General features: G+C 52.1%; 1 protein-coding gene across 5 annotated transcripts in view; it reads right to left on the bottom strand.

Moving 5' to 3' along the window:
- The window catches only part of AFAP1 (actin filament associated protein 1), a 142,714-nt gene that overhangs the window by 78,672 nt on the left and 49,749 nt on the right, over positions 1–14,293 (bottom strand). For 3 of the 5 annotated variants that reach the window (XM_049630238.1, XM_049630237.1, XM_049630240.1), the window contains exons 2-3: positions 8,578–8,765; positions 1,866–1,994 (exon numbers count right to left, since the gene is read on the bottom strand). In XM_049630238.1, coding sequence (XP_049486195.1) covers positions 1,866–1,994; positions 8,578–8,765 — 317 coding nt within the window. Of the gene's footprint in view, positions 1–1,865; positions 1,995–8,174; positions 8,291–8,577; positions 8,766–14,293 lie in introns of those variants that run through there. The other 2 variants (XM_049630239.1, XM_049630241.1) reach the window with 2 other exon arrangements.

The raw sequence follows: 14,293 nt of genomic DNA, 5'->3' as shown, positions 1-14,293 counted from the left end.
GGGGGGGGGCGGCGCTAGCCGTTCTCACTCCCTCGGCCCCATCGTGAATGCTTTGCAAATATTTGTTTTCTCTAATCGTGTACAGCAACTTTGTCATTCTCTACTTCACAGGTGAGGAATCTATGGCTGGAAAAAAAGGGTTACGGAACTCACGGAGACACTAGCAGGTGCAAATGAGGGAGCGGCCACCAAAGCCACGTTCTTCCCAAAGCCACCGGCCTCGCCAAGGTGAGGTGCTTTGCCTGAACTTCCCCTCAGGTCAGCGATTACCTGCGGACTCCGGGGGCGGGCGCTTCCCTGGGAATCAGCACGTGTGTATTAGGTGCCCTCTTTTGTTCTCATTTTTTAACTTTTTTTTTATTTTGGAGAGAGAGAGGGAGAGAGACACAGCATGAGTGGAAGACAGGGGCAGAGAGAGAGAGAGAGAGAGAGAGAGAGAGAGAGAGAGAGAGAATCCCAAGCAGGTTCCATGCTCAGTGCAGAGCCTGACACGGGGCTGGATCCCACGACGCTGGGATCATGAGCTGGGCCAAAATTAAGAGTCGGACGCTCAACCGACTGAGCCACCCCAGCACCCCTGTATTAGGTGCCCTCTTAAAGTCAGACACTGGGACAGACGAGTGCGGTGAGTGCCACGGCTGGTGTGAGCTCATGCTCTCAGTGGGTTCGTATTCAAGTTGGGAAGACAAGTTTACACACAAGTAACTCTTAGAAACAACAGTGAGCACCAGGTCAGCGAAGGCAGGAAAGTGGAAGGAATCGGGTTTCATATGGGCACGGGACTATCTATAGGCCAGGACCCACCTGGAAAGACCCACAAGCACAGCCACTCGACAAGGTTCGCCTGCACTGGGCCGCATGTGCTACGCAGGCAGGAAAATGGGCTGTGAAAAGCCAGAGCCCTGACCGCCAGAAGCTGCGGTGGAGAATTCTGGCACGGAACTAGCAACAGTGAAAAGACAGAAAAAGAACAAATGGGAATTCTACCACTGAAAATAATCAGCGGACAGGTTCAAGGCTAATTAAAGAGTGGAGGGGAGAACAAGACAGGTGGAAAGCCTCGGAAGCACGTACAGAGCACAGCATGAGAGACAGAGGGTCGGAACCCACCGGGCAGAAGGAGACAGGAAGGAGCATCGGGGAAAGCCAACAGCAGCTCCCAAGGCTGGAGGCCCGCATGCGGTGGTGCGTCCAGACCGCCTGTCAGGAACAGCCGGGCAAAGGGAACACGCAGAGGGCGTGGGGTTGGAAAGCGGGGCCCCTTCCACCCATAAAAGCCACAGGAAAGGGACCCCTGGGTGGCTCGGTCGGTTGAGCGTCCAACTCTTGACTTCGGCTCAGGTCACGATCTCACGGTTCGGGAGTTCGAGCCCCGCATGGGGCTCTGTGCTGACAGTGTGGAACCTGCTTGGGATTCTCATTCTCTCTCTCTCTCTCTCTCTCTCTCTCTCTCTCTCTGCCCCTCCCCAACTCACTCTCTCTCAAAACTGAATAAATATTAAAGGGAAAAAAAAGCAACAGGAGAAAATCACAGCCAGTGATCGTGGGTTTACCACATGTCAGACACTGTCTGGAGGTATTTTATGTCATCGCCTCTGACTCCCACGACGTCCGTCCGAGGCGGATGCTCCCGATGAGGAGAGGAGTGTACAGAGAGGAAGTAAGTAGAGCGTGGTCACCGTCAGCTCCCCAAAGGCTTTGCCCTCCCACGCGGGGAGCCCGCCAGCACCGGGCACACGGGGAGGCCCTCGGGGACAGCGTGGTGAATCGATAGGTTCATATGAACAAACGATCGTGTTTACATGGTGGTATTGAAGAAGGTTCAGAGGCAAAACAGACCCTGGAGGAAGAAAGAGCAGACGCACCTTTGGATGACTGTATCCTCAGCAGGATGTCGGTAATCACCGCCTTTTTCTCCCTGACGGTTGACGTTAGGTACTCGTGGTCCAGGAGTTCAAGAAAGAGACGGAGTTCAACTATTAACTCTTCCATTGCTGCGAACAAAGGAGAGAGGAAGGACACTGTCAGACCCACTGGTGTGCACACGCCACAGGATAAATGCGTTTCATTTCAGCTGGACTGGGTACAGTGTTCCCACGTGCAAAGCAAGTTTGCCGAAGCCAGGCGGACGAAGATCCAGGCAGCACCTTCTAGACAAACACACTGCTTTGCTCGGCTTTGACGCGGCGAGTTTCGTCTCGGACAAGCTCCAGAGCCGTGCTGCCAACAGATGGAGCCGTGACCCAAAAGCCCGATATCATGGGGTCAATCGCATATTAAATTTCAATGTTGAGAAGGAGCTGGCAGTTTGAAACGCCAAAGAGTTTTCAAATAACCACTAGGACGTGGTTGCAGAAACTCAACACTCAACTCTGCCTTTGTAGGGCTGCTTCCATCCCCAAGAAGGCCGTGAGCATGTCTGTGCAGTTACGAGAAAGATGCCGATGCCAAGAAGGACTTGGGTGCGGACTCCTCACCGTGTCTGTCCCTTATAGGATCAAGGCAGACTCAAGACCAGGCTACGTGGCTGAAGTCAGCAACTGACGTCTCATGGCGTGAACCTTTCAGGGACCCCAAAGCCCTTGTAGGGTGTGCAGGGGCTCCAACTATTTTTATAGTACTGAAGCTTTATTCTTCTTGTCCGGCATTAATGGTGCAAAGGCGAAGAGGCTTAAACTGCCACCCTCTTAGCACAAAGCAAAGCAGGGACGGCAAACTAAACTTGTGGCCACTGTATACCTCACCACACACTGACAGTAAAAATCAAAATGTTACTTTAAGAGTGTTTTGGGGGGCAGCTGGGTGGCTCAGCTGGTGGAGTGTCTGACTCTGGATTTCTGCTCAGGTCACGATCTCAGTTTGTGACTTTGAGCCCCACATCAGGCTCTGTGCTCCGTCTCTCTCCGCCCCTCCCCTGCTCACGCCCTCTCTCAAAATAAAATAAACTTTAAAAGAAAAAGAGCTTTGACGGAGTGGTACGAAGCGTCCGCCCCAGGGGATGCACGTTTTTGGCATCCTGTACGATAAAACGGGAAGCAGGCAAGCAAGCAGCCCCTCCGCGCAGACTGACAGACAACGGGGGTCGGAGGGCAAGCACGCGTGCACTGTTCGAGGTGCCGGTCACACTAAGCCGCTTTGTCACGGGGCCCCAGGAAGAAATGATACACGAACTGCAAGGACACAGACTGAGTGTACGACTGACATCTTCCCAACAGGGAACAAAATGACCTAATCGGGCCAAGGTAAACAACGGCAGCGTCGGTTGCCAAGGGTAAAATTTGAGCTTCCAAATTCTCACAAAGAGTGAGAATTTCGAGCACTTGTAGCCACCACCGTGAGCACGACAGCTTCTCAGCAGAGACTTTCCCGACCAGAACGGGAGTGACACTGACCAACAGGCCTTTCTGATACGGTACAGAGCAGCAGGTCAGCCTTTGGAAGAGCCACACAACCCAGTGAACCGTGACGTCACAAAATCACACACGGGCAAAGATCCATCTAACGTACAAAATAAGCTGAAATGTTCTAACGTAACGGAGGATGAAGTGTTTCTTGTCTGATTCAGCTCCAGATTCCACATTGCAACTAACACACTAAGAAACTACCACTTGACGATTTTTGGTGTAGTATCAAAGAAGAATATTGACAGTTTCCTGAAAAGGCCCTGAAGTACTCTGACCGTGGGTCTGTGTGAGCCAGATTCTCTTTATGTGCTCCCTCTAAAACAATGCTTCACAGCAATCTGAGTGCAGAAATAGATACAAGAATCCAGTCATCATTATCAAACCGGATATGGGAAATACTTGCAGGAATCTGAAACACAGCACTATCTCACAAATTAGCTTGTTTTGGTCAATGTGGTTACTTTTCATAGACATATATTATTTTTAAATGAATAAAGAAATTCCTTAAAAATCTTCCAGTTTTAATTATAATGCGTACAGATAAGCCACACATCTTCAGTATTTATTTTTGAAACCAAAAAGTCCTAAGCAAAAAGGTTTGAGAACCACTGGTCTATGGGATTCTTTCCAAGTCTACAACACTCTTCAGGACTAAAGATCCTAACTGAGGCCATGCTGTTGTAACTACAGAAGCTCTCATAATTTTAGGTACGTGGATGAAGAAATGGCAAATGAGTCCAAAGTAGGCAAGGTGTATCCCTGGGCTGTTCACTTTTCCTAACTGAACGAGTTTCCCTCTATGAAATGAAGAGGATGGATTAGGTATTTACTTAGTCAAACACTGACTAAAGGTTTCATTAGTCAAACAATGTCTTGATGATTCTAAGTGGAAAACAATCTCATCTGTACTTTAAAAATGGTGGGCTCCTAGTGTTGTTCATAGTTCAAAAGGTGGAAACAACCCACACGTCCACTGATGGCTGGACATGGCCTATACACGACGGAATATTCTTCAGCCTTGAGAAGGAGGGACATTATGCCGCCTGTTACAATATGGATGAACCCGGAGGACCTCGTGCTCAGTGAAATACACCAGTTACAAAAGGACACATACTGTGTGATTCCACGTATGCGAGGTACTTACAGTCATAGAAATCACGGCGAGAGAACGTAGACTGGTGTCTTCCGGGGCCCGGGAGGGAGAACGGGAAGTTAGGGTTCAATGGGTGGTTTCAGCCCGGGATGATAAGTTACCGTTTGGGAAGATGAAAAAGTTCTGGGGATGGAGAGTGGCGACAGCTGCCTGACAAAGGGAATGTGCTGAATGACACTAAATGTGCATTCAGAAAGAGTCAAAATGGCAAATTTTATGATATGTATATTTTACCACAATAAAAAAAAAAATCAACCTTGTCCAAAAATTGATGGGCTGCTATCAGCAAAAATGTTAAAAATGCTTATGGGTCTATGTTAAACTCACGATAGCCCCTTCTCGGCCTTCATTCATACCTACTTTTTTAATCAAAAATGCCTCTCTTGCATGTAACCAAATTATATTCATCCTATAAGATTTCACGTAGGTCCCAGCATGAGTCATGAAAACGTATAAAGGGGGCCTCAGGCTGCATCTGTCCTAAAGGCCCTGAGCTCTGTTACGGAGTTCCCACGCAGGACTCACACCTCTCCGGGCTGTGAGTTTCCTGTGACCACGGGGGGCACCTCCTGGCTCACGCTCCCCTCCTCAAGAGACCAGCGCCCTCTGGGCAGCCGTACCCATATCCCTGTCACCCTACGCAGCCTACAGCCACCTTCCACTCCCAGGATAACTTGCTGGGCCACCCTCAACCAAGCCGCACAGTCCGATTCTCCCTCCTTCCTGTGGAGTTTGCCTGGGACTAGGGACTCGTGGGCAGTTGGATCTCTGCAGTTGAAGAAGACACACAGACACAGGAGCCATGTTTAAGCACATACGTGCCGGAGGGCGAAGCCAGTACCAGAGGAGGAAAGAATTCAGTTATCAGCACACCCTGGAATACAGGCAGACACGCTCAGAGGCCAGAGACAGACAGACAGACACCGATGGGCTTCCCGAGAGCTTCCCGGCCCCTCCTCCGTCATCCGTGGAGCTGCATGGCACACCTTACGCCCGAGCCTGCTCACAAACGTTCGTTTCGTTGTTTTTTACGAACAGCTGCCTCGTATGGTTTTCTGTTCACCTGAAATTGCAAACCAAGATCCGCGGAGCACGGCTCTCCCCACCGCAGGGTGCGGCACATCTCACATCAGAGAGCGTGACTGTTGGGAAACCTTCACAGACTCCACAAACCACACCACGCCCCTGGCAGCCCCTGCAAACACTTAAAGCCCCCCGCGTCCCCCTCCTCCCAGCCCCCTCTGACCAATCCTCCCCAATCGGCCCCTCCCCACGGGGCTCCGCCTTCGTTCCCAAGACTCACTCCTCTGGCGGCGGCCCCACCCATAACCGATAACCGGATACTTAGTGATCTAGGCTTTGTTTTGGTGTTGTTCTTCTCCCAACAGCTGGTCGGCTGGTTGAGAGCAGGTTTTGCGCTCGGCTCATCTCTGGACGCCCGGCCCCGCGGTACCGTGTGCGCGGAAAGCACCGGAGTACTGAGTGACGGGTGACTCTCCAGCAAGGAAGAGACACTTTCTGAGGACCCACGACGTGAAAGGCACCTACACGAGACCCCTCCTCCGCCTCCTCCCGGGTGAGACTCCATCATCCCCATCTGCGGGGAACGAGAAGCCAGCCCCGGTCTGCTCGCTTGTATTCGAGCAAATGCTCACACAGCGGCCTCAAGTGTCCACCCTGTGCTCGTCCCTGGAGAGCAGCCCCGGTGGGCTTAGCTGCTGTTGTCATCCCAGCTTACGGCTGACGAAACGGAGGCTCAGGGAGGTCGCCGAAGGCGACCAGGCAAGTAGGTGGCTAAGCTTCTCCAGCTCATAATCTGCTCACGGCCACACGGCGAGAGCGCAGCAGTGAGAACCTGAATGCAGATCTGATTCCAAGGGCCCTGCTTCGGCCCCTTCACCATGATCATCGCACGGTTGCTTCCTGACACGACCCGGCCTGGTGAGACGCTACAGCCATCGTCTTATGAGCAAGAACATGGTACAGCAAGAACCAGAAGATATTAGGGGGGTGATAAATTTCGCCGGGGCCTACATGGTGCCCCGTAGGGCATCAGAATTGCGTACTGAGCCATCTACCTCCCCCACTGGACTGCCCGTCCTGGCCTATAGGGACAGCATCCGGTGCGTCGCCGGGTTCCCTCTGGCGCCCAGCAGCGTCCAGCATTAACCACGCACTCAGCACATGCACGTTGAAGGAAGGGGCGTGACTTCCCAGAGCTAACAGACATGCCGCCAAGGCTAGGGAGGAACGAGAAGTTCCCGCACCCAATCTTCAGCCTAAAACTCTGGATATGGACCCGCCTTTCCCTGGAAGTCTAGAAATGAGGCTCTAATGGACACGCGCCCCTACGCAGGGGTGGCATCGTATGGCTCAAACTGCACCAGGTTGCCCCGTGCCCTCTGGCGCGGCCACTCCTTCTTCCAGCTCTGAGCCCGCTCTCGTAGGACAGGCAAAGCAATCCGGGGTCCAGGGATTCGGCTTGGGTTTCCACGGGTGGATCCCGAGTGCCCCTCTCCGCGAGCCTCCGAGGACTTCCCTCCCCGGGACCCGACTTCTCCCTCTCCTTCGCTCGGGAGCCGGGCTGCTTCTCTGGGGCCAGGAAACACACGTGCACCTGACCTCCTGCAGCACTCCCGGCCCGAGTCCTCGTCATGACCCAGGTTTTTCTGTTCTCCCCCGCAGAAGTATCGTCCCTCCTTAGAGACGTTTGCTGGGGAATTAGAGCTCCCGCCAAGTGCCGACCCCGTGCCAGACTCATCGGCACACGAGCCCTTCGAGACAGAGAAAGGTTATGCTGCGGCCCGAGGTCACAGTGCTCGACATGAGAGGCAGGATGGGAGTCAGAACCAAGTCTGCTCAGTTTTGATGCCTGCGCTTTTCGTACCGTCGCGCTGACTGTGCCTTTCACTCTCGGCGGAAGAGGACGCTCACTCCTCTGTGTCCACGCTCAAGTAACCTCCTTCCCACGATGGCAACAGGCTCCCCTCACAACCACAGCCTTCTGGCACATCGCTCAAACGGTGCCTTGCCTAGCTCTCTTACTAACACTGCTTATAGTAAAAACCAGAATCTTATAACCGTGGCCAATTCGTTCTCAACTTGCTGACGGAACAAGGAAGGCTCACAGGGTCGGAGACTCACCAAGGGCACGGTCTGCTCCTCTTCCCCAGTTTGTGTGCCCGGAACACAGGCCAAAGGGCGCTGCACTCAGAATAACAACCAGTGACACCCTCCTCTACAAAATGTTTCCAGTGCCTGTCGTCCCGTGACCCTCACGATCACGTTGTCTTGGAAATATCACGGGTGGCAGAGATCAAAGGAAAACGGTGAAGAGCCTGACCCAGGCCAGGAAGCAGAGCAAGGCCACGTCCACCCTCGAACCACCGCGTGGCCCTCTGGGGCTCCCGCCTCCTCTGTTCGACCTCCCAACCCTCACACCCGCTACCCTCCTCTCGGCAGAATGGGAATCACTGAACGATGACTGGGACCGGGACACAGGTGTAGTCACTAGCTTCCAGGAGAAAAAAAAAAAACAAACAAAATTCCCAAATGCCCACACCACACAAAAGATCTGGCTACAGAATTTATGATTCCCAAGGCAACGAGGAAATCACCTGGAGGCATCTCTGGGTACATTCTATGCATCCGAACAGCAAAACTCCCTTCTCCCAAGCAAAAGGATGTTTGCGCTAAATCAAGTGACTCTGCACTTGTGGTGTCTCCCACGGTCCTACAGAAAGAGGGAGAGAATGAGCAAGGCCGGGCAGCACAGCAGACGAAGAGTTCGGTACAGCAACTGGCTTCCTCTGTAGTCCGCCCCTCTACTATTGCAAAAACCTCTAACTCAGGTTTGGTGGTGGCTGGATTTATTTCAACAACAGAAAAGAAATGGGCTGTCGTTTGCGCGACCCAAAAACCACTTTAAAGGAATTTTATCCACCTTAATGCCTACGTCACAGAATGTGAACGCCAGACGGATGGGAGGAACCCGGGGCCCAGAGAAGGAAAGTGACTTACCTGCTGAGGTCACAAAGTATTTGGTTAAAAGGCCCCAACCGGGAGCCGGGCGGCCTGACGGCCAGGCCGGAGCGCCCAGGTCTGCACGGAACTGTCTTCTCCACACGCCTCCTCCAGGGGCGAGGACAGAGCTCCCGGGGTCCCCCTGCAGTTTCCCAGGACACCGAGCCACTCGCCGAGGACAAATCCTGCAAGCAACGAGAAATAACGTCCACTACTACTGTCTATCTAGGAAGACACGGTTAGCCGCCCAAACCTCCCTCCTCTTTGTCAGGAAGGGCAAGGAACGGTTCACAGATTCCCGGCACGCAATTTGTCACGGCGGCAGACTGCACACGCTGCCACGTCCACATTCTCCTCGGTCCGCAAGCTTCGCTGGCATGTACGAGACCCGTGCTGTTTGCACCCTCAGTGATGGTCAGTGTCTCCGGGCAACCACGATGGCGGCTGGGGGTCTTTTTTTTTTTTAATATTTTTATTTATTTTTGAGAGAGAGAGAGAGAGAGAGAGAGTGTGTGTCTGAAGGGGGAAGGGACAGAGAGAGAGGGAGACACAGAATCCGAAGCAGGCTCCGGACTCCGAGCTGTCAGCACGGAGCCCAACGCGGGGCTCAAACTCACAAACTCCAAGATCATGACCTGAGCCGAAGTCGGACGCTCAACCGACTGAGCCACCCAGGCGCCCCAAAGGGGGTCTTTTCAGTGTTAAGTTTTCGCCCCAGACCCCTCTCATGTGGCTCTTCCCTCCCAAGTTCTAACCCACTGCATGGAAACTAGACGTGGGTAACTCCCCTTCTCTAGGGTCACTTGCAAACAGGTACGGGCTTCTCCCTACTTCCCCAGTGCCCCTGGCTCTCCCCTCCCCAGCCCCAGCGCGCAGCCCCAGCCGGCACCCGGACCTGCCAGGCTCCACGTGTCCTTCTCACCGGGTGGAGCTACGGTCACCGCCTGCTGCCGGCCAGCCCACCCACGATCACCTTGCTGCCATCTCCCCCTCCCTCCCCAAACTGCCAGTCCTCTAGAGCGGAACACACGTCCCGCCTCCTCGGCGAAGACACCCTGGTCATTCCATCCATCCTGACCCCCCTTCCCAGAATCTCTCCGTCCACGTCTCTGCTTGGCCCTCCTCACCTGCCGATGCTTACAAGGAGCCCAGCGTTGGTGGCCACACAAATCAGATCCACACCCCCGTTCCGAGCCTTCCTAGCCGTGTGACCTTAGGCCAGTGAGTAAGTCCCCCAAACGATCTCATCCTTCACATGAGATGCCGATCATGTATCTCAGTGTTGTAACGAGCGTTAAAGGAGGGGCTCTACGCGCAGAGCCAAGTACCTCACAACTGGCGGCTGGCGGCATTACGACTGGCATATGCTCATCTTCCTGGTTCACTGTGCGACCTGGGATCGATGGGATCGATGAGTAGGTAAACACCACGACATACTTCTTACCTTCCGAAACTAAGTCCTTAAATATCTGCCTCCCCTTAAGAGAAGTCATGAAACACTATCCTATACGACTCTATGCAAATACATTTAAAAGTAGGTGAAATACATAAGTTCACAGAAAGGAGTACAATTTACCAGATTGTCTTAGAAAGCATACACAGACCAATTTTCCATAGAAGCAGCAGAGAAACGTGTCAAAGAATGAGCCCCACAAATGCAAGCCCCAGGCCCAGATGGTTTTACGGGGGAATTCTACCAAACCTTATATACCAAACCTTACTACACAAATTGTTTCAGAGGGTAAATACAGAAATTTGTCAAATACTTTCTTTTTTAGAAGTTGGTACAAAACCGATGCCTAAACCCGACAGAGATAGCACAAAAAGAGAAAACCGAAAGACTAACGTTACTTACAAATACCAATGCAAAAATCCTAATTAAAATATTAACAAACAGAAATCAACACAATACATTAATAGCACACCATGACCAAATGGGGTTCATTGCAGCAATGCCAGGATGACTCGGTGTTAGAAAACATGCTAATATAATTTATCATATTAATACCTTCTCTAATGAGATCATGTGATTCTCTCCATAGATCAGGAAAATGCATTCAACAAAATTCAATACTCACTCCTAATTTAAAAAAAAAAAAAAATCAACGAATGGGAATTGATATATACTTCCTTAGCTTGATAAAATACATGTAGTAACTCCTATAGGCTGAACGTCTGTGTTCCCCCCAAATTCATGTTGAAACCTGATGCCCAATGTGACAGTACCAGAAGTGGGGCCATTGGGAGGTGATGAGTCATGAGGAGCCAGCCTTCTCAAAGGGGAATGGTGCCCGGTACAAAATGGTACACAAGAGGCCCTACAGATCGCTCTTGCCCCTTTCCCCTGTGAGGATGAAAAGCAGGCAGTCTACAGCCCAGAGGAGGATCCTCACCAGAACCCATCCATGCTGGAACCCCAATCGCAGACGCCCAGCCTCCAGGGCTGGGACAGATTAATGTCGGTTATTTACAAGCCTCCCAGTCTATGCTACTCTGGTATAGCAGCCCGAGTGGCCTAAGACCCTAACAGACAAACCAAAGCAAGAAGAGGAACCTACTTAGTGAGAAAGACTTCAGGCGTTCCCGGAAAGGTTGGAAACAAGTCAAGGAGGCCCGTTCCCTCCACCACATTTAACACTCTATTGGAAGCGCCAGCCAGAGCAATTAGAGAAGAGAGACAACTAGAGACTTACGAATGGAAATGAAACAACAAAATTATCTCTGTCCGAGCTGATGTGAAATCATTCATGGAAAACCCGAGATAACCAATGATAAAGCTACCACAAATAATAACAAACTTCGATAAAGGTTTCAATAAAGTTTTGCATATTAATTCTATACCAAACAAGCATTTAGAAGCAATCAGAAGGTAGAACACTTGAAGTAATTTAAAAAGAAACGTGCACAAGCTCCATGAGGAAAACTGAAAGCACTCCTGAAAGACAAAGAAGTAAATCTGAACAAACAGAAAAGTGCCCCCTTGCCTTTGGAGAGGACAACTTACCATCAGAAAGATGTTAATTCTGTCCACGGTCACAAACCCATTTAATGTACCAGCGGGGATGCGGGGATGTCTCAGAACAATGACGAAGGGCAGACCCTACCCCCTATTAAAGGTTGCTGCCATTAAAAAGATGTGATGCAGGCACATATGTTCCCAGGTGGATCAACACAACAGAACAGAAAGTCAACAAACGGACCTGTATGCGTTCGGATATGTGGCACCTGACACGGGTAGCATCGCAAACAAAGGGGGAAAAGATGGCCCTCCCCCAAACTGGAGTCAGGACAACTGGCAGCCATTTGGAGGAAGAGAAAAGATAAATTTAAGTACTTACATCACACACCAGAAGAAACTCCAAAGATACCTGAGAATCCAAATACCAAAGACGAAGCCATTCGAGTCCTCAAAGAAGCAGAAGGCGAATTCTTTTATAACCCCGGCCTGGGAGAAGATCTTCTAACTAGGACTCAAAATCGGGTGCCACAAGAGAACGGGGGTCAGGGAGGCTCCGGAAAGAACAGCACAGATGAGGCAGGGCTCACACCTGCCTCCCGCGGCGCACCGGGGCCTTGTGGGAAAGCGCACATCTCTCCGAGCTGACGGTCTCCAGAGGCTGGGTCGCTGCAGAGCTGGGGAGCCTGTTGCACGAAACCTCCACGGCTCCCCCTCCCCCGGGACCAGGGCACTGGATTTGAGGCTCCAGTTAGGAAGCAGTTTCTAAACCATGGCTGGTCCCGAGACCAACCTCCTTTTCAGAAAATGGCCCTTGTCCCCGACCTCCTTAAGAAGTGACTTTTCCTGACACTGTATCAGATCTCAACCAGCCCCTGCCGATGTTTCCAGAGTCATCCTCTCCACTCCCCCACTCTGCCTCACACTGCGGCAAACGGTACGGTTTCCTACACCCGTCGGGCCTGCTCTTGCCCGCGGACGGTGGCCTCCACCCTGCCCGTCCGTGTCGTGCTACACCTCTCGCGGCCACGCCTCCCTTACCTGGCCGCCCTGCGAGACAGCGCCGTCCCCACCGGGCAGGCCTGCCCTCGGCAGAGTCCACGCCTGACGCAGGAGCGGGGGCTGGACCCGTGTGTCTGCCCCGGCGGGCAGCGGGCGGCCTCACGTCGGGGACCGCCGCGTGACTCCACGGACGTGCAGTGTGCTTGGCGAATTCACACGCCCGTTTGTTTCTACATCTCCATGCCGGACAAAACTCCTGAGATTCGTGGGGAAGAGAAAGTTGCAGAGAAAAATACCACGGACCGTCCTCTCCTGGTAGCCATGTCTTCTGTGCTATTCTTAGGACACGCGATCAGAAGTGGCGAAGGAATGATTCTGACAGCTTCACGGTCTCCGCCAGGTCGATGCCCGTCTCCGTCAGCAGAGACACTGACAGGAGGACTTGGGAGCGTGCTCAGGAGGGACGGGGCTTGTGTGGCACTGGAGCAGAGGAGCCGACGCTCGAGCACAGCACAGCATATTTTCCCTTATAGGGTTACGGTCAGGACTCTTCGTGCAGACTCTGGCAAATCTTTCCACAGGCCCCCGCAGATAATCTCAATGGGCTGCCGAAAGGTCGATCTGAGAAACCTCAGGAAAAGCAGCATAGCCTCAGACGCGGTCTGCCTGGCGAGTTTGCCTCAGCTAGACCACGTCCAAAATTCCTCACGACTCAGACGACCACGATCCGAATGACCGGATGCGGGACCCGACCAAACGTCTTGGGCTCCCGGTGCCCTGCCCTACAGCGCGGGGGTAACAACAGTTATGTGCCTCGCGAGACGGCTGGAGATCCAAAGAAGGCTATAAATAAAAGCCCGGGACTTCAGGGGAATTCCATTCAGGCTCGTTTAATTTGATTCTGAAAAGTCCAAGTAAATAAAGTTGCTACTTGTCACTCTCTCGGGTCTGCAGCCCTGGCAGTCACGGCCCAGTTTCAGCATCGACCGAGAACTGATCCTTGTAAGATTTGTCAACATCCCAGAGGAAAGCTTGCATTTCTACGAGAGTAAGTGCATGCATATATATTCTAAGTCCTGAGACGCTTCCCTTCTGGTCAGAGTGAGCCAGCAAAAAGCCCCCCAAGGGATTGATGTAAAAATCCACAGGGCACATTCTTGCAATCATCATAAAAGTCGGATTAACACATGGAGAAAAAATAAAGCGCTAAAGGAAATATCCTCCTATGACTTTGTGGAAAGCAACAGAGGAGCAAAACGTAGATCTGGAGCTGTCTTCCATAATCATAATGATCATGTCATCTGACCCCCTGAAGCCCTATTCCTAGGCTGGCAGGAGAGACCACAGATAAAAGCAAGCCGGTTGCTAACAAAGGTTCCAGTATGATATTGAGAGCACGGTGTTTGCATTCTACGGAATAGAAACTGATTTCAGTAGTGAGTTGTGAAACACCACGTGCAAGACATCGGACTCAGAAGTAACAGCAAGCCCCGACTTCCAACGGTTCACGGCGGAGAGCAGCAGACAAACATTTGGACCCGCGATCCTTTATTCTATGAAAGGGAGAGTCGCAGGTTTTCACAAAAGGTGGCGTTGCAAGATCCCCACGTCCGCAAAGGTGGCTCTGACAGCAGCATCCAGGAGGAAGTGGAGAGTGAGACTACTGCACGAACAGGCCCACGGGGCAGGGGATCTGAACGACAGCCCTGGGAGGATGGAGAAGGAAATGTGCTCTATTCACTGCACTATATTTCA

The sequence above is a fragment of the Panthera uncia genome, chromosome B1 (assembly GCF_023721935.1).
Source record: "Panthera uncia isolate 11264 chromosome B1, Puncia_PCG_1.0, whole genome shotgun sequence".
Lineage (NCBI taxonomy): Eukaryota > Metazoa > Chordata > Mammalia > Carnivora > Felidae > Panthera > Panthera uncia.
The sequence above is the reverse complement of the archived record's forward strand: the minus strand, read 5'-3'. Positions and strand labels throughout refer to the sequence as shown.